We start from the raw sequence: 20,066 nt of genomic DNA on the forward strand, positions 1-20,066 counted from the left end.
CCGCGTGCCCCGAGTCCTGCTTCCCCCTGCCCGCAGCTGCTGCCCGATGGAGACCCCGTCCCGCCGCCGCTCCCGATCCCCGGGTTGCTGGCGGCTTCCCAGCCCCTGCCGCCCCGGGCTCCGCGCCGCTCGCAGCGCCTGGAAACTTTCCTCCTCCGGCACCTCCATCCTGCAGCCGGCCCAGCCCGTCCCGCCCCCCCCCGCCCTTACACTTACGCTCGGCTGGCGATGCGGAGAGCGTCGGGGCCTCCGTCGGCTCCCGCAGTGCCGGGGTCGCGCTAGGTGGCGGGGTCTGGGGGGCGCTCCGGCGGCACCGAGGCGCGAAGCCGGCGTGTCCCGCGTCCCCGCGGCTGAGGCGCCTTCGCGGTGGCTCCGGGTGTGTGTGCGAGGAGGAGCTGCCCGCCAGCCGCCCTGCCTCCCGCCCTCCGCCCGCTCGCCTTCCCCCCAGGCTCCTGGCACCGGGCCGCGCTGTCACATGACGCCGGCGCCGCTCGCCCTGCCAGGCTCCCCGGGCCGGCGGGGTGAGTGGCGGTGGGAGGGTCACGGCGGGGAGCGCGGCCGGGCGGTTCCCCGCCCGCGGGGTGGAGGCTCCGCCGAGGGGCCGGGGCGAGTCACCGCGCACAAACAGGCGGGCACGCACTGACTCCGCGCCGCCCGCCCTGCCTCCCGGGGGCAGACAGACTCGCACAGACACTAATTATCCGCAGCAGCCCGAGGAGGGGAGGGGAGCGGGGCTGCCACCGCCCCGCGGACAAACCTGCCCGTCCAGCTCCTCCTCCCCGCCCGTGTGTCAGGCAGAGGCGTGCGCCTGGCACCCCGTGCCGCAGCGCACCCCTTCCCCTCCCTCCCTCCGCGCCCACCCCAGCCGACCTGCGGCGGCGGCAGCAAAACAACAGCAACACCCAGTGCCCGGGGGGAAGGAAGGGAGGTGCTCGCTCTAGGGCGCTGCCACCGAGCTGGCTTCGCCGGCGGGGGCTGGGAAAGGGAGCGGGGCGGCGCGGAGCCGGGCGGCGGTTCTCCCGGCCCTGCCGCCGCGGGGCTGCCCGTGCCGCGCCCCGTCGCGCCGCGTTGGGGAGGTGGGGAGGTGGCGAGGCCGGGCTGCGGCCGGGCGAGGCAGGGCTGGCCGCGATGCGGGCCGGTGGCCGGAGCGCGGCGGGCTGGGGCAAAGGTATCGGCCCGCCTCCGCCTCGGCTTGGCGGCTCGCCCGCCCCGGCCGCCGGGACTGCCGGCTGCCTGGGGCCCGTGCCGGGGTGGGTTTTATGGCTGCGATCAGCCCGTCGTGCCGGGTGCGCTCCTTCCGGGGAGAGGCTCCGTGCGGGAGAGAAAGCGACAGATGGGGAGAGCCGCTGTCAGCTCCCCTCTGCTCGGACTCCCCTCGGCGGAGGCGGTGGCCCCGGGGCAGCCCGGCCCGCGCCGCCCCTGCCTGCCCAGCCCTGCGGCTGGCACCGGCCCGGGCAGGTGCGTCTCCTCCAGTCCTCCCGCTGTCCGGGCTCCGCTCGCCGCTGGAGGGGCAGGAGGGGGGAAGCAGCCCTGCCTACGCGGTGGCTGGGCTGAGGCGGCCCGGGCCGGGCCGGCCCCGCGGCGCCGTGCGGCTCCCGGCGCTCCCGAGGCTGCGGGGCAGCGGGGCACGGCGAGGTGGCGGGGGGCTGGGTTTGTCTCCAGGCTGCGCTTGCTGCTTGAGACAGGGTTTTCAGCGGGTTGCACTGCACATGCCACCTGGGAAACGGGAGCTGCTTATCTCCATACCCAGGGACAGACCGAGGGACTTAACTCAGAGGAGTGCTTTTAAAAAAAAATAAATCCTGGCCTACTGTCTCAACTCCATTGGTTAGGGAGATGTGCCACCACTCATTCACTGTATTATACTTACAGTTGTTACAGTGTGCCGAAAAAATAATGTCCTCTCCTGACTGATCTATGGTACCTAAATATTATGCCAAGCAAGAGGCGAATGCTGTGCTTGGCAAGGCCCTGCCCTGCACGGCAAGCTGTGTGGATGGATGAAAAGCCAGTGATGCTTCTCGTGGATGGAGAGCTCATCTGGTGGGACTCCATGCTTGGTGGGATTCCATGCTTGGTCTCGTGGGTCAAGTCAGTGGTAGGTGCTGAGCGTCTCCAGCTCTCTACGATCAGTCTGTGACTGATCTATTTGAATGCCTGAATAGGACCCTAATGCAACACATCTGGTTTTTTGCATGTTTGGATTGTTATTTCTGTTCTCTTTTATTATTATTAACCCAGTCAATAATGCTGTAAAAGCAAAACAAAGAAGAAAGGACTGGGGGAGTGTTTTCAAACACACTTCTGTGTGCAGGTCTATGTCTTTATTTCTAGGGTGTTTTAATGCATCCCTTGACTTAGCTTGCTAGTCTTCATGGCTTTAAAAAGCAAACTAAGACACCAATCTGAAGCCCTGAAGGGTATGAGTCAATGACATAACAATAAATTGTAGTATCTCCTGCTAAGTAATTACACTGTATCATGTCATAACAAGGTATTGTTGAAATACTACAGCTGGACAGGGTGCTGGGCCATCTTGTCTAGACTGTGCTTTTGCCAATAAAGGTTGATCCAGATGATCCTTGAGGTCCCTTCCAACCTGATATTCTATGATACTATAATGTAGCTCATAAAGTGTCATTTTTTTATTATAAGCCTATAAAATAAACATAATTGCTGTGTTAGAACGTATACACGGACACCAAACATTTCATTGGGGCTGTGAAAAGGAGCTGCTGTAGTTTTCTTGTACGAACATGCTCAAGATAAAGTAGTTATGTCCCAGTTTTGCGTTCTTTTATTCTGGGAACTAGCAGAGGTTACACAGCTAACTAGAACACTTAGGTCAGAGGCAGAGCTGTTTTGATGTCAAATCATGAGAAATGCCAAAATATTTAGTAGCAGCTAGCATGCTGCTCCTGGTAAAGTCACCGGGTTTTCCTGCTAACTATTATCTAGTTCTGGCCTCAGATGAACCTATTTTAATCTGGTGTAATTTTACCGTCTTCTTCTGAAGTCACTTTGGATTTATATTGGCAAATGAGAGGAGAGGGAGGATTGTGAATGATGCTTTTGTGGTGCCAAGCAAGATTATACACCTGTCAGCATTTCATTGCATTCCTGTGTTTGGTTTTCATACTTCAACAATTGAAAAATTTGAAGGGATGTTCAACTTCTGAAGGGAGCAGAATCTTATTGATTTTAATGGCAATTGAAAAACCAGGAGAGAGAAGCTGGGAACATAGAGAGTCCTTGCCATCTGGTTAGCAGACCCAGCAGTCTTAACCAGGTCTGGAAGTGTTTCTAGATCAAAGGACTGGCTGATGGCAGCCCTTAACATCTCCCAGCACAACACCTCCTTCATCCCTGCTTTGCCCATCATCCCCGCAGTGTTTCAAATGTTGACGTGCTGAATGACTTTTCTCTCAAAACAAGATGGAAGAGCAGTGGTATGCAAGTCCTTGGTATTGAAAGAATAAAGAATATTGCTTGGGTGTCCTTCGGTTTGTAGCACGTGGCATGAGCCTGTGCCATGAGATGGAGCACTTGACATGATGGGTCCTTGAGGATCTGTGCTCAGGGAGGCTGTTGGCACTTACAGATTTCTGGTATAAGCAGACTGGAGATGGTACATAGAGTGGGTAGAGGGGAACATATGAATCTTTGGCGTAAACAAATTGGTATTAAAATGTGAATTAAAAGGTATAATATATTCAGATGGCTGTTAAAGGTGAAACAAATCCTTGCTACAATCAGCTAAATTACCACTGTGATGAATGTGACTTAAATTGTACACAAAGTTATGGCTTTTAAAGGTAAAAGCCATGTTCTGCTTCTCAAAAATGAGTTAAAAATAAAAGAAGTAGTTAAGGATTTTGTGTACTTTTTCAGTCCTTAATTCAACTTCAGGTTATGGGGTGAAGTTGGAGTGGTGTGCTGTTCCCAAGCAATGCAAGTGTTAAGCTGGCATTTCTTCCAAGTTGTTCTATGTTACAAAATGTACTGTATAGTCAGTGAGTGGTATTTATGCAGGGAAAGTGTCCACTGAAATTGGTGGACTTTACCCTTAGACCACAGATAGAGAGTAAGGCCTAGATGTGTCTGAGGGATTTGGATATCTGTGTATAAACTTACTGTGTTCTGTGGAGTTTCAGGTCAGATAAGTCACCTCATGCATCTGGTACTCACTGAACTGCTTCTGGAATGAATGAAAGGTCATTACATAGCCAGCAATAGTCATTATTTTTTGTTAAACACAGTTCATATATTGAAAGAGCCATACATTTCACACTTAAAACTGAATTTAAAATAGTATTGCACCCCAAATGTTTTATCTCAGTAGTACAGTGGTGATACAAGCTGGTGGTGTTTTTAGACGTGTGGAAGTTGAGACAGTAGGATTTTAAATAGTTTAAATTATTTAGAAGCCTAGGTGTGTGTACGCTGCAGTCACAGACATACCTGAGCTGGTTCTAAACTAGTCAACTGGGGAGCTGGTAGCAATCTAGCTGTGGCAGCGTGGAACTCAGAGCTGGCTGGAAGACATGCCCAAAAAGCTGGGTAAATACCTGAGTGGTTAGACTGGCCTGAACTCAATGGCTAGACTACTAGTGGTGCCCGAGTTAGCTAATTTAAAGCTTGCCTGGCTGTGTTTGCACTATATTGTAGTCACATTGGTTGTGACTGTAGGGTAGACGTACCCTCCTCTGAATGCTGTGACTCAGCCCCGTCTTTTGGCAGATAATTCCTGTGCCGTTCTGGGAGCTGTGTGGGTAGTGTCAACTTGCAGGTCCCCAGGAAAGGCTTTTGCAGGTATTAAAAACCTCACAGCATGACATAAGATGTGCTTGTATTGTGTTGAAACTTCCCAGATTGAAACGGTGGGCCCTCATCTTGCAGCCTGTCGGCACGTGAGCAACCCCTGAGTCAACCCGCGTGTTTGCTTGATTGGGACCTTATTGTTTGTCTGGAGGAAGGGCAAGGTGGTGGCCAGCAGCCAGGCTCCCTGGCTCTGTTGCACAGGTGCAGACAAGAGGAAACTACTAGAGGAGCTTGGGCAGAGCTGGTGTTGAGGTGCATGGTGCCTCGGGCAGAGGCGAACGTGTGAACCCCTCCCTGCCTCCCTCCTCCTGCCCACAAGCTGGATGACAAGTTCTGCCGCTTGACCTGGCCTGGGTTCCTCCTCCCCTCCTGCCCCTGCCTGTGGCCTGAAGGACCGAGACAATTGCCATAGTTCCTCACCCCTGAAATGAATTCTCATTTTGTGCAGAAACAAATTTCAAACACCACAACACAGGGCTCTTTTGTGTTCACCACCTCACACAAGGGAAGGATGGAGGGCCGCTCTGTCTAGTTAAAACCACCAAGTTGCACATGACTGCTTTTAATGAAAAAACAGCCCTCCAAGGGTCAGCCTTCAAGTTCACATCAGCAATCAGAATTACAGAGACAGCATGTGGGGACTAGCGGTGTGTGTGTTGAATTTCTTGTTACATGGTAATATTTTTGAGAACAAGCATGTTTTTGTTGCAGGTGTAACTGCTACTGAAGGCATTTCATTATTTGAAATGTATAAACGTTATTGTATTAAGTAGTGATGTCCAGGATGCAGTTGAGGGACACTTGAGATTTCCATAGCAGAAAGAATAGCAGCAATATTGGAAATAATAGCAGATATGTATGTGTAAAGATTGTTTAGTCTGTAGACCAAATTCTCATCAAATTTAGGCTGACGTGAACTCAGAGGAGGTATAGATGTTGATGTAATTGAGAATACAGTCTTGCCATCTGTGTCGATGTTCTGTTTCTTACTACTGTTCTTGAGCTTTCTTACTCTAATGACATTTTCCTCAGTACTGGGGCTGGAATTTCTCTTCGGAGTGTAGAACAGAAAAGAGAAAGATTATGTGATTTGCACATATTAAAAATATGTGCAGTCGGTGATTTGGTTATAAAAGTTCTTTTCCTTTTAGTTTCTGTCTGCTGCTCCTTCCCAACGGAAAGCAATGGAGAACATGCATAAGAGATGAGTTACACTGTTCAGCTCAGTTCACTGGATAGAAAATGTAAGCCTGTCTGCTTAAGTAGCTGACTTTCACTGTATAAAAATTTGCTCTGCTTTCCAAAATATGCTGCGACAGTCTTGAATCAAGGGGAAGTCCAGAGAAGTAATTCTGCTCTTTGTTATTCTCAAAAATCTTATAATCCTCCAGTTAGACAGAAAGTTGAGTTGTTAACAGATGAAAGTTGACTTTGCTGTGCAAAAAGTATTTTAGATACATCTATTTATGTCTTTTGAGGGACCATATAATGTAAAAGTCACTTTAACTTTGCTCAATCAGGAAACTCAATTGGGTGCAATGTCAGATTCCATCTAGGAGAAAAATAGCCCTTGTATATTCCAGGAGGTAGTTAAGGCTGTCTTAACTATAGCAACCTATAGTTAAGGTTGCTGTACCTCCAGTTATCATGTATTTGCTTGACTGATAGCGAAACAGATAAATTTTAAGATTGTTTTGTTTTGTTTTGTTCAGTTTAATCAAAGCATTTATTTCCCCAGTTTCTCATGTTTTAGTATGTATGGCTTCAGCTTTCCATAGCTTGAGTAGGACACAGATAGACCTTTGGAAGTTTCATATATCCAGTCCAGAGATCACAGGTTTTTAGATGTCCTGCTAGAAAATGTAGGAACATTTTGGGTCTAATTTGGGTGATTGAAGAGTGTCTTATAATAATATGGAAATGCTAAGACCCATTTTTGCCTTTTTTTTTCCTCCTTTCACATTTGGGGAATTGGTTTGCTTGTGTAGTTTAGGATGTGTTGTCAGAAATTAGAGAGTCCAGTTCGAATCTGACATAACTCCATTGACTTGCTGGAATTTCCACAGTCACAAATGACTCATAATGCTCAATATTCAAAAACAGCCCCCAAAAGTATTTAAATTTTGGAATTTTTTTCTCCATGCAAAGCTGGTATTGCATGAAAAATATATAGTATAAGAATTTGAAAAGTTAATGTAGGATTGAAAAATGTATCTTTTTTACTGTAATCTCATTAAATACTTAGTGAAAAGTTAGCACATTTCTTCAGTGATTTGTGAGGTCCTGAAATTTCTTATCAGACAAAGCACAGAATGTAATTCCTGTCTCTGAATACATGTACTGAAGTTGACATGATACCGGTTCCTTCCCTTGCTATTTGAAAACACTTTGCAGAATCTGAGCAGTTTGGACTAGCTGCCATCTTTAGCTCGTTTTTTTGTATATTAAAAATATGTATCGGTGTATTAAAAATATCAGTATATATATTAAAAAATTCAGTTAGGGCTGCAATAGCCTAGAGAGGGAATGGCTTCAATGGGACCTGACAGCCGCCCCCCAGCACCTAGGGGGACGTTACGGAGAAGGTGAAGCTGAAGCTGAGGAGACAGCAGTCATAAAAACAAGGGAATGTGGGGGGTTCCAGCCAAAACAAGAAAAAGCAGTCTTTTGCTGTGAAGTTTCGGAACAGGCTGAGCAGAGAGGCTCCTGCATCTTTTCAAAAGGTTTTCAGGATCTGACTGGACACAGCCTGGAGAAATCCGTTCTGAATTCAGAGCTGAACCTACTCTGAACAGGCAATTGGACTGAATGACCTCCTGAGGTCCCTTCCAGCCTGACCCATGCTGTGATTCTGTGGTTCTGCATTAAGTGCCGCTTTTAGGGGAAGATAAGGATCATTAGGTGCTTTAAAATCACGCTGTTCGTGGCAGTTGCTACCTATAAAATTTTGTACTTGTTAAATAGAAAACATGAATGAAAACAAATTGCAAGTTAAAATTACCATAATGCAGTAATTAACAACAAAGTAAAGGAATAGCCAGTGGCTACCATCTTCCATACCTGTATGTAGTACTATATACTCTAGAAAGAATTGTATGTGTTGGTTAAAAACAGAAAACAAGTGCTGCTTTTTACCAGCAATACCATCAATTTTTATTATTTTTTTCCTTTACTGCATATTCTAAGTATTAAAAGCAAACAAAAAAAATGTTTGGGAAAATACAGGTGCACATCCTTAAAAATTTTTTTTTCTTATATCAACATGTCTAATTTTTTTAACATAACTGCTGTTTTCATGGTACTTCCAAATTACTTTTGTAAAGTGATGTTATTTAGAATTCCAGTGTATAAACAAATAGATACATGTTCGTGGTGATATCAGTTATAGTGTGAAATATAGTGCCCTTATATGAAATGCAGTTCTTTGCCTTCTACACAGGTGCCTAGTAATACCATTATTGATCCACCTATTTTAATGAAAAGTGATTTGACAGGAAATTTTAATCACGTACTCACCAATACAGTTTCTGTAGTGAGGAAAATATATCTTTTTGTCTGCAGAACAAAACTCTAAGCTCATAAATTAATGAGGAAAACCAACTGATAGATGAGTATTGCTTTGGCCACCCCTGCCTCACACTTCCAACTACAGTGTGAAACATAGGTGAAATTTGACTAGGAGAATATGAGCAAATACTTTGAGACAGTACAGCCAGCAGAAACTTGAGATGAGGATTATCTTGTAGGTCTGGTTTTTCATCCTAGCTAGGGTGTGTTACCTTAATAAGTAAGCCAAATAATTACTTATTTACAGATTCAGCAAATGGTAAGGTCACAGTGGCATTTTTGAGCAAAGAACCACAGAAAACTGATTGGTTGAAGTGGCTTGAATTTCTTTGAAATACTCTGGTAGCAATTAGAATTCAAGCAGAGTCTATGTGACTGTAAAATAAAAGGTACTGAGGTAAAAGGAGATGTAGCATATAGAATATCCAAAGGTATGGGGGGCACTACATAGGTATCCTGCCTACAGCTCAGTTTATTGTTCAGGATTTCATTAAGAAATATTGAGTGACATTAAAATGATGTGAAAGCAAAGAAACTATTTCACAATATATGCAAGTCTTCCAGTTACACTCACAGTTTTTTCAATACAATAGGAGAAGCATTTGTACAGTGTGTTTTGCCAAACACCTTTGTAATTTTTCATGAATCAGATAAAAGTAGCACCAGAAAAACATTTCCCAGTCTAAGCTTTAAGAGAAGACTCATCATTTCTGTTCCTTAATCTACAACACTTCGTGTTAGTATTATATTTTCAAAAATGACAGGGTCCTTTTTAAGTCCTCAGCTTTTCCATGTGTATCTTGAGACACTTTTGAAGGAATCAGATAGATTATCAAATAGTGGAGAAGTTAGTACATCCTAGAAGTTATTCCCTGTTGGCATTTCTCAAGGCAAACTGGGATTTTAAAATTTTTAAAATTTATTTATTTTTTTATATCTATGCACAAACACTGGAGTCATGACCACCTACTTGCCTTCTCAGTGCTACACCATTTAATATCCTCTTTATAGATACATAAACTCCATCTATTAAATGTGCAAATGCAATGGACCCATGTCTGACCTGTTTTATATGATTTGGGAAAACTTTAACTTAAGCGGACTAACCATATACTTACTCAGAATGGTGTCAGAGACTCAATACAGGACAGCCACTGCACATGTGGCTTGTGAATGTTTGGATCATTGAAGAATATCTACATGGTCTTTGTTTAATTAAAAACTGCACATGGGTTAAAAGCTCCAATATCAGTAAAATTGAGGAGCTGTGAGATATAAAACTGGGCTGGCAGGTATATGCAAAAAAACAGGGAAGGTGAAACAGGGTTTCTGTGCACAAAATCTGCCTACCTATATTATTGTACGATGATCATTAATTCTTATTCACTTCTGGTCCTAAACGACTGTGCCCAATGTCTCTGTCTTGTTTAGCTCCTTGTTTCACTAAAGAAGCAGCAGCAGCATCTGTACTGGTTGTAAACGGAGCATTTGTAGTAGTTGTCAAGAAAAGCAAGATTAGAACTGAGACTAGTTTAAATAAAAAATCACTTGGGCATTGTATATGGCTGTGATGCTGGGAATCTCCATTTCATCTGTCTTTTTTTCCACAAACTTTGATGATAAGCATCAGGTGCTTGCTAAGAGAATTTCTCTTTGCTGCACTTTTGTGAAACAGGGAAGCATGGTCACCATTTCCCATGGAAAAGGGAGGTACGATTAGCAAGAGAGGCTGAAAGTTACAGTGTCTGAATCAGTAGATTTACTGTTAGATGTTCCTGCTCCAGCAGGGGGATTGGACTAGATAATCTTTTGAGGTCCCTTCCAATCCCAAACATACTGTGATACTGTATATATAAAGGGTGAGTGCCATGAGGATGGAGCCAGGCTCTTCTCGGTGGCAAAGAATGATAGGACAAGGGGTAATGGGATCAAGCTGGAACACAAGAGGTTCCACCTAAATTTGAGAAAAAATTTCTTCTCAGTAAGGGTGACAGAGCACTGGAACAGGCTGCCCAGGGAGGTTGTGGAGTCTCCTTCTCTGGAGACATTCAAAACCCGCCTGGACATGTTCCTGTGCAACCTCACCTAGGTGTTCCTGCTCCAGCAGGGGGATTGGACTAGATGATCTTTTGAGGTCCCTTCCAATCCCAAACATACTGTGATACTGTGATACTGTGATGTTCAAATGCCTGTCTCTGTTTGGAAATATGGACTTAGACTTAGATGTTTTAAGGGGTCAAGAGTTGAATCTGGCTTTCTTGAAAACACTGGGAAACAGGGGAACACTGGGAAACCAGTGAACCATGCTGCTCCTTCTTACATGCAGGTGTCCCCTTGGAATTCAATTGTATTTGGTGGAGCAGTAGAGAATTCACAGGCTTTGAGGATAGTGTACTTTTTCTAATTTCCAAAGTGAACATGAACTTGTTGGTGAAAAAGCCAAATCCTTTAAGTGTTTACAAGTTCATTTAGAAACTTCTTTTTCTCTGCCATATGATAAAGTAATATTCATGAGTAATAGAAAAATGCCTGAGGCTGTGAGCATACCACCGTGGTTAGGTAACTTTGCTCTGAGTTTGCTCTGAGCAAGCTGGTGACTTGAACTGTGCTTAGCCAGCCACACTGCAGGCTTGGGGCACGGGGACAGCACTGACCAACAACTAAGTAGCTCTGTTTTTTGGGCTGGTTTGCTGGTGGGCACAGTCGCACCAGCACTCTTGGCTGCAGGTGGCTTCTTCCAAGGTGTGTTGGTTTTGGTGCACATCCTTGTCCTGAGCAGTCCAGACACATGCAATGTAGCTCCATTCCTGTTTCCAAGCTGTGGAATGTCTACTTGTATGTGTTGCCATCTCTTGACGTCTGAACAAAATCTGCTGTTACCCTTTCAGTATCGTTAATGACTGTCCTATGTCTAGTCTCACCCAATCATTCCCAGACGCTTTGGCCGTGTTCTGTCCCTGGTGGGTCTGAGGGCAGGCACAGAGCCTCCCAGACCTGGAGAGAGGTGTCAAGGGCACCTTCCCCTCCCAGCGCTCTGCCACCAAATGCTCTCTTCTGCATAGTGTTTGCACCGGAGGATGTTATGTCCCTCCTGGCGGCCTTGTCCTCGCCTCTGCTGAGGTTGGTTATGTAACTCTGCAAGGCTGAATTCCAGTATCTATAGTAACATTTCAACAGAAATAAAACAGTTCCCAAAACAGGAAAAAGTTACTGAAAACTGTCCAGAAATGAGATCTTACCTCTCCTGGGTCACACAGGCAGCAAAATGGGAGTTGCTGGATCTATATAAACTATATACTATTAACTATAAATCTATAGATGGGATGCTTATCCCTATTGTCTCCTTTCACAGTATGCAAGAGAGACAGAAGAGAGACAGAGGTCTTCAGAGAGGAGACAACTGAGCTGGAACAGGAACAGGAGATGACAGCCACATGGCTGCTTTCCAAAGATGCTTTCAGACACTTGGTAAGAGGGTTTTGCTAGGGATGGGAGTGGGAAGAGCCATGGGGACATTAATAATGGCTGCACTTCAAAGTGTATTGGTGCTGGGAGAGCACTGCTGCTCATGTACCAGCTGAAGAGTCTGTCTGGGATGTCTGAATTACATGGGACTGAGAAGGCCAGTATTAGGAGAACATGAAGACGGCTTTTTGGTCAAGTTTATTCTCCTCTGTCTACGCTGAAGGCATGCTCTTTTCAAGCTCCTTTGAATCCCTTATGAACAGCAAAGCTACTTATACGGTAATAATCTCCCCAAAGAACTCCCTCAACAAAATCTTCTGGTGAGACTTAGCCAAAGCAGATTCACGTCAGTGGAGAAATTCCACCTTTGGTGAACAGTTATGTAGAGACACCATCATAAAAATCTGCTGTAGCAATTCTGAAGCTTGATTTAAAATACTTGTAAATGCTCAGTATTCATTCTTGAGCACAAAAAGATGTCCATTCACATTTCTTCATGCTTATTCTGTGAACAGACTTGCAAGGGGCACTTGTGCTATATTTATTTCTGCAGGCATCCAGTCTGCTCTGTTATCTCTTTGGGACATAGAGTATCCAAACCCTTCCTTTGGCCTGTTCCCATTGTGCCTGTTGCCATCTCACCTCTTCATGAAGCCTTTGCAGAGAGTATCAGGAGAGGACAATAATTTGTGCATACTTCTAAGAAAAGGCCTGGACAAACTGCTACTGCTCTGCCATGTGTTCCCTGAGTACTTGGAAATGTGGAGTTCTGGGCTTGTAGAGCCTCCAGTTTTGTACAGAAAATATGTATTTTTCTTGAATAACCCTAATGGGTCTCACTTCTAATATAATTTACAACATTTTTAAAAAGTCTACCGTGTTTGAATGCTTGACTTTTGAAAAGGAAATGTGATATAATTGTAGGATTATAATTGGGCACAAAGTTACGTCTCTTTTTGGAGTGTGCTTATGGCAGGTAAAACTATAAATTCAGAATATGGAAGTCTCAAATCAGAGGTTTTACTTATTGAGTTTCAGAGATGATAATAAAATGTGCAAGTTATTTAAGATGTAAAATGAAAATAGAAAATATGCTTAAACTTTAAACTGAAGCTTTAAAGAAATCTTATTTTAAGTTTATGACAGGTAAATAACATATTTGAAAGCAATTGAATTTTATTGCTTTGGGGAAAATAATTATATAATTAAAAATGCAAATGAACATTTATCTCAAAAAGGGCTATGTACTTCCTGCAAAATTTGCCACTAAGTCTGTAGTCTTTAAACTCTCAAATCTTCCCAAAGAAAATTGTTTCAAAGATAAACATCAGTCCTTTGGGGCTGGAAGTTCTTGGAAATAAGCACTTGAGAAAGTTAGAGCTCCTTACACAGGCACCATCGACTTAGAAGTCCTCAGTGACACGCTTTTTCCACAGTATGCCAGAAACCAAGACTTACTCTGTTAACAAACTGGCTTTTAGTTACATGAGTATTTAATAAAAAGGCCACTGACCCATTTAAAAAATTTTAAGCAGTTATGATCAGGGGTGTGGAAGAGAGTAAAAGGTGGATGGAAAAAGGATCAAACGTGGAATATTTTGACCACAAAGGTTATAAGTCTGACTTCAGATGTACAGAAAACCCAAAACTAACAACAGTACTTTTGGCAGGTAGTAATGAAGAATTGGGAGGATCAGAAATTCTAGAGTGGAAAATCAACATACACACCCACTGGACAAAATTCAGCCATGTGTAAACAGCCAGCAACAGCCAGCTTCCCGCATAAATCCCATTTACATCCTTTAGTTGGAGTAAATGTTTAGGAGTAATTTCAAAGGCATGCTCAAGAAGGGAGAATTTCAGTCTTTGTGAATTAATAAGTATTCCAGATCCTGCAAAGGCCTCTGCCTAACCTAATATGCTGCAAATACTTCTGATGTAATAACTGGTAATGTGTAAATTTAAAATGCTTGCTGTAAAGGTTAGGTAGAATTGGGACATAAGCAAAAAAATGTAAGACATGAAGAATCTTTTAGGTATGTATCAACAGTAAGAGAGTAGTTAGCATATGCATAGGGCTTTCTATATTAGAAGAACCGTAGGGACAATGCTCCAGATCTGAAATTCCCATATTCATGTCAATAGTTCCAAGGAAATGGAAAGGACCGCTTTGTTAGGGCTGCAGAATAGAGCTCCTTCACCAAGCTTTATGTGCAGCAGGGTCACCTGCATTGTTATCACCTTTAGTTTATAGATGTAATAGTATGATGGGGTAAGAACTGGATATTTGCTTCTGTTTTACATTAGTAAACATCTCAACAAAGCTAAGAGAGAACATCTTAAGGAACCAAAAAAGTCATTATTATGAAGTCAAGGGAGGTGATTCTCCCCCTCTGTTCTCATGAGATCCTACCTGGAGTGCTGTGTCCAGCTCTGGGCCCTCCAACATAAAAAGAATGTCAGCCTGTTGGAGTGAGTCCAGAGGAGGGTTATGAAGATGATCAGAGGGCTGGAGTACCTCTCCTGTGAAGACAGGTTGAGAGAGTTGAGGTTGTTTATCCTGGAGAAGAGAAAGTTCTGGGGAAACCTCATAGCAGCCTTCCAGTACCTAAAGAGGACCTACAAGAAAGCTGGAGAGGGACTTTTTACAAGGGCAGTGACAAGACAAGGAAAAATGGCTTTAAACTGAAAGAGGGTAGATTTGGATTAGATATAAGGAATAAATTCTTCACCATGAGGGTGGTGAGGCACTGGAACAGGTTGCCCAGAGAAGCTGTGGATGCCCCATCCCTGGAAGTGTTCAAGGCTAAGCTGGACGGGGCTCTGAGAAACCTGGTCTGGTGGAAGGTGTCCCTGCCCATGACAGGTCCCTTCCAAACCAAACCATTCTATGATTGTATGCTTATTATGTAGCCATGTAGCCAGGCATTAGTGAGGCAAGCTGGTGTTGTAGATTTCTCACTTTAAAATTCATGTTAAACAAGGATACATCATGCAGCGGGGGAGCCTAACGAAGAATAAAAAAAAATATCCAGATTTTCTTAATTTCTTTAAGGATCCCATTCAAGGAAAGTCTTCAGTAAGCAGGTTCACCATAAGGCTATTGAGCCTTCAGTGGCATGCATTATGTGAGGTGGATTTCTCTTGGGTGGTTGCGACTGTTTTACTACTTGCGATAGGCATTGCTTGGACATTGCTCTATAGCCAAGCAGGGATCATTTATTTAAGAAGATGCTACATCAGCTTTGTATTTTCTTTGTGACATCATCCTTCCCTAAATGGTAAACTGTTAATTGGATTGTTTGGCAGAAATGGGGAGAATTCAAGATCTGAAAGCATGGTAAAGTCTGCCTGCTCATCAGCACCTGGACTTTTATGCTGAGCTGATTTCTTTCCATGTACCCCCTCCAAACATTATTTATTTATTTATAACTTCATTTATTGCTTGAGTTTCTGTCAATTTCTGTTTCTGTATAGATAGAACACACCAAAACAGGATTTCTTTCAATCTTAAAAAAGGTTTGCATATCCCAGTGCATAGGGGAGCAGAAAGTGCACAAAACACGAGTGGAAAAAGATTGAAATAATTCAAATACAGATGGTCTGCCTCCTTTCTTTTAGCAAAATCTTCAGTTCTTAATTCTCAAATAATTAGGCACAAATCTTGAAAAAAAACATTGATTCAGTGCATAGAGGTTAAATTCCCTGCTAACTTCAACTGAGCTGCACCAAGAAGTTATTTTCCCCTGCATATTTAACAGAAGATATACTTGGGTGTGCCTAGTGGTAATTGTACTTGGGAGAAAGCAAAACAAATTAAAGCAGGTCCCTTTTTATGCCAGTGGCTCACACACTGAGGAACCTTGAAAACTCTTGTTTCTCAGACAGAGTATCTGTGGAATTCCTGCCATCTATGTGCAACGAATTCAGACGGAGATCTTAAAATTGGCTTCCTTCAATCGAGTTTTGTTATGCATTTGGCATGCTTTCACACCCAAACCTCCCATCTGCAGCCTGCACCTGCATTGCTCAATATTTAACTCAAAGATCTCTGAACTTCCTGGACCATTAAGGTGTCTTTTGGTTTGCGGCTTGCTGGCCGGGGCTGTTGCTTACCATAAGAAAGAGGTTTAGATGCAGTAAATAATGTAGATTTCCAGTTTCCTCAGTTTTGTTTCTGCTTATTGAAAAGAGCTCCTTTCTGGCATGATGCAGCTTTTCCTCTGCATGAAGCAAGGGGCATGAAGAGCAGTATATAGCATTTACAACCTGAAATTAAAATGCCAGTGCTTTGCATTCTTGCATTTTCTGCACAGTAGTGAAGTGAGAGCAGGATATACTGCTACCTTTACCACAAACAAACCCACTATTTTCTGCTCTTAGTTACTGAGCTGTTTGAAAAAGAGCAAATCCTTCTCTTTGTCTTATGACTGTTTCTGACAAGCTGGCAGTAAGAGTTCAGGACTCCCAAGCAGGCTCTTGTACGCCACAGCCACAGCCGAGCAGCTCCGTGGCCTGCGCCTCTCGGCCACCGGGGAGTTCAGCAGCTCGATGGACCCAGCCAGTGTGTGCCCAGGGATTTTACAACTACATTGCACCACTAATTATTCACCCTAGTTTTATAGCCATACATTTCTTCCTGGTCTTGTGGGTCTCTTCAGTGTCCTAATGGCTGGATCGGACTTCATAAAGTGAAAAAAATCCCTCTAGGGTTCCCCTGTAGGTGCATGCAAATTTCTAGTGAGCTGTATACCTTGTTGGTAACACCAAATATTTAAATATCAAGAATTAGTTCCTAAAAATTATAAAATTGTATGCGTGCACATGCAAGCACTCCTGGGTACACCCACATATGCATATGTGCATATATAAATAGAGATACAAGCACAGATGTATTTTTTATAGTGTCTTGGATAACGTATGTTCTTAAAGTTTCATTGGTCTGACTTTTATGGATGGGAGACGTTATACTACCTGTGAAGGCTGGAGGTCTGCTTTTCACTAGAAAATACATTTGGAGCTGGCAAGCCTTCCACAGTTATGATCAGAGGTAAAGACTGCTTTTTCTCATATCCCTTCTTTGCTGGGAGAAAACTCTTTTCTGGTACAACTGTGCCTCCACTGGAATTTTACTGAATCCAGAGCAGTGAAGGATCCCTTGGAACAGCTCTGGATGCTGCACTTGGCTCCTTTCTTTAAGACAGCTTGAAGGGGTTAGGGGACATGAACCGACCACCCAGTTCCAGAGAGTCCTTTGTGTGTGACCACTTTTTATTGCTATTCAAAGTCAAGGCACTACAAGCAATTAATAACCTGTGTAAAACTTCTATGGAGATGTTTTCTGGCAACAAGTAGAAAGATGTTTGTTGAAACAGGCATGGTTTAATGGTCTTAGCCCAGGACTGTGACTGAGGATGCCCTGTGTTCCTCCTGTGACTTTGACAGTTATTGCCAGGCCATCTTTTGACAGTTCATATATTCTCTATGTGCTTCTATTTACCTTCTCTGAAATGGGCTAGAAAGTTTTACTTAACTTTTAAGGTTTCTGTTTACAAAATACTGTCATGACATAAAACATCAATCATCAGTCTCATCTACCTTTAGATTCCTGAGTACTAGGTGTCCTAGACATGCTCTGCATTTGGTGGAGACCTCTCCAGACTGTAAGATATTCTCATGTGTCAGCATGAGAGAAGGTTTCTTTCCAAAAGAAATTTCTGCTTTCCAGTCATTAGAGAGGGAATCTAGATGATTGAGTGAGGCTGACTTTCAGATGGCTAAGGTGAAGTGAACCCCGTCCTGGATGCTACGTTTAGGGTTGTTTGTACACTGTGCAACGAGACAGAGTTTGCATTTCACATCTGTAATCTCTGAAATGAACAAGAGAGATGAGTGTTTCACAAGAGAATGCATGGAAAAGAAGCATTCTAACCCCAATTAGAAATTAATTAGGTAAAATCTTCCATCAGAGCAGGGCGTTGCTGTAACTTAAGATGAATGGGCTACAGGGCTACTTGGAGCTTCAGGAATGGAACAGGGGCACAGACTCACCAAGTATTTCAACAACTCAGGCGGCTGGCTAGGGAAGAGAAGATACAAGTCAACAAAAATAATAATTATAGATATTATCATCACTATGGAGCAAGGCCAGTGCAACAGCCCAGTGGCAAGCACACCGTATATCATTGGGAAGCTGAAGAGAGGGAGATAGTTTTAGGCCATCTGTCCAAGTGGACCAGGAGAGAGTCGATGCTCAGAAGTGATCTCAACTGCAGGAGGCAAAATGCCACCCACGTGTACTCATACAGTGTCATTCACCAGCTGATCTCTTTGGCAGCGTTGGTGTCAGCAAAGCAAAACAAGGCTTAATGAGATTGCGGGCAACGGCTGTAGGTGGGCAAGGCTTCTTTTCAGTACACAGTAGCCATGGCTTTCCAGACCGTGTGTGGTCATAAAGTTGCAGATGGACCCAAAAGCAGGCCCTGGGTGGGACCACCTCCTCCATCAGAAAAGGCGGCCTTTGATGACAACAGTCTGAAGTCAAAGAGCTGGGTTTGGAAAGCTCTAGGATACACAGTTCATGTTAACAAACTGCCTTCTTGCTGAGTGCCAAAATTTCCAAATCCTGACTGCTTGAATGCTGCCAGTCCCCCACGCTGTCCTCTGGGTTGACTGTGGGTTTCGTGCTGGGTTTCCAGCTCTGTGGGTGCTCGTGCTTGATGTGTGGCAGTTTGCAGCAGGCTGTGTCACCCGGCAGTGCTTGGTAGAGGGGCATGGGCAGGAAGGAGGGTGAGACCCCCCACAGCATGGGTTTAGGTGACCTGTGAACCTGAAGGTGCTTTCAGCATTGACCACCACTGGCCGCACATCCGTAGCTGTAGCAACCCAGGGTGTTTTCAGGAAAAAAGTAAAGAGGAGTAGGCATTGCTTGAGAGCTCTTGATTTAAATTAAGAAGTGATTTTGAGGTGGTACTTCTTACCATCTGTTGCAGTCCTTGAAACACCAGTGATGCTTGGTCTTCTATAGGTGGCTGAACCCCAGAAATCCTATGGGGTGTACCATCCCTGTAGGATTAAAACTGATCAGGTAGGATCATACAATTCAGAAGGACATTTTGGATCATCGAGTCTGTGTCTCACCTGTTGCAGGCAATTGTGTCATACAAGCCCTTTCACAAGTTAGTAGAGTTTCTCTGTAAAACCAGTTAGGTTTCTATTTCCACTTTTCCTATGTTCTGTTTCAGAACCCTATTTATTTGCTGATTAAAAACCTAAATTATGGTGAAAATTTCATAATTCCAATTTCCATCAAGTGTCATCTAGGTTAAATAAATGAGGCAATTGTATTCCTATGTATGGTAGCCTATCTGTTCTTTGGCTCATGCCAATCATCTGCACTGTCTTTGCATCCTGAATTCATCCCTCCTGAATAATGGGTGATTAGAATTGTATACAAAATATTTCAGACGAAGGTGCATCAGTGCTTTGCACATTCAGGAATATTATTCCATTTCTAATGGAAACATTTTGTCTGAAATATCACAGGACCATGTTACTTAATTAGTGATTACATTTGGGTCTAATGGGCATCCTGTGATCCTGGTATCCTCAGTCTTCTCTTCTGTGTTTCCAGTTGCTAACCCCTACCACACTGCAGAAATTCTTGTTTCTAATCCCTCGATGCAGGAATTAATGTTACATTTCATTTAATTTTAACTTACAGTAACACTTTGTTCAATGGTAAATTTGTAAAGCATTTAATGAAATGTCAGCATTCAGTATCAATCCAGAGATTTAATTAATTATTATGATTTTTATTTCACATGAAACAAACAAAAACTGGATATACTCAGTGTGTGTTGCCTAATTTATGAGACCATTACTGTGTGGGTGGGTTTTTTAAGATATTAGTAGTAATAGTGAGTACTAAAGGGAGATCTTTAGTTGAGATGCCTAAATCCTTGTCCTAACTGTGCACAGTTTCACCCAATCTAATTGGATTTCATAGTTTGTCTCATTGCAGCAAGGAGAATGCATTTACTGCATTTTTCATTCCAAATGCACTAAACAACTAAACAACCAGATAAAACCAGACATTTTTTGTGCAAGCATAACTGAGCAATAAGATCTTAGATCTTTGCAATTCGAGTATGACAAGGTTGCAGAAAATGAGCTGAGCAAAAGTTCTCCAGGCTTTAGATCTGGAAAGGCCA

The 20,066-nt window shown here is 43.9% G+C and overlaps 2 protein-coding genes across 3 annotated transcripts in view; one reads left to right on the forward strand and one right to left on the reverse strand.

Annotated features, from left to right (window-relative positions):
* KLF3 (KLF transcription factor 3) overlaps window positions 1-798 on the reverse strand; it is a 28,568-nt gene extending 27,770 nt beyond the window's left edge. Inside the window, exon 1 of one of the 2 annotated variants that reach the window (XM_082051927.1) lies at window positions 217-798. The gene's annotated coding sequence lies outside the window, so the exon portion shown is untranslated. The remainder of the gene's footprint in view (window positions 1-216) is intronic. The other variant, XM_082051926.1, reaches the window with a different exon arrangement.
* Window positions 799-1,114: 316 nt separating this feature from the next.
* Window positions 1,115-20,066, forward strand: part of LOC309439395 (uncharacterized protein) — a 62,308-nt gene continuing 43,356 nt past the window's right edge. The window contains exons 1-2 of the mRNA XM_082051929.1: window positions 1,115-1,458; window positions 11,741-11,856. Of these exons, the coding sequence (XP_081908055.1) occupies window positions 1,260-1,458; window positions 11,741-11,856 (315 nt within the window). The 5' untranslated portion in view covers window positions 1,115-1,259. The remainder of the gene's footprint in view (window positions 1,459-11,740; window positions 11,857-20,066) is intronic.

Source organism: Streptopelia decaocto, assembly GCF_964273445.1.
Source record: "Streptopelia decaocto genome assembly, chromosome: 4".
Classification (NCBI taxonomy): domain Eukaryota; kingdom Metazoa; phylum Chordata; class Aves; order Columbiformes; family Columbidae; genus Streptopelia; species Streptopelia decaocto.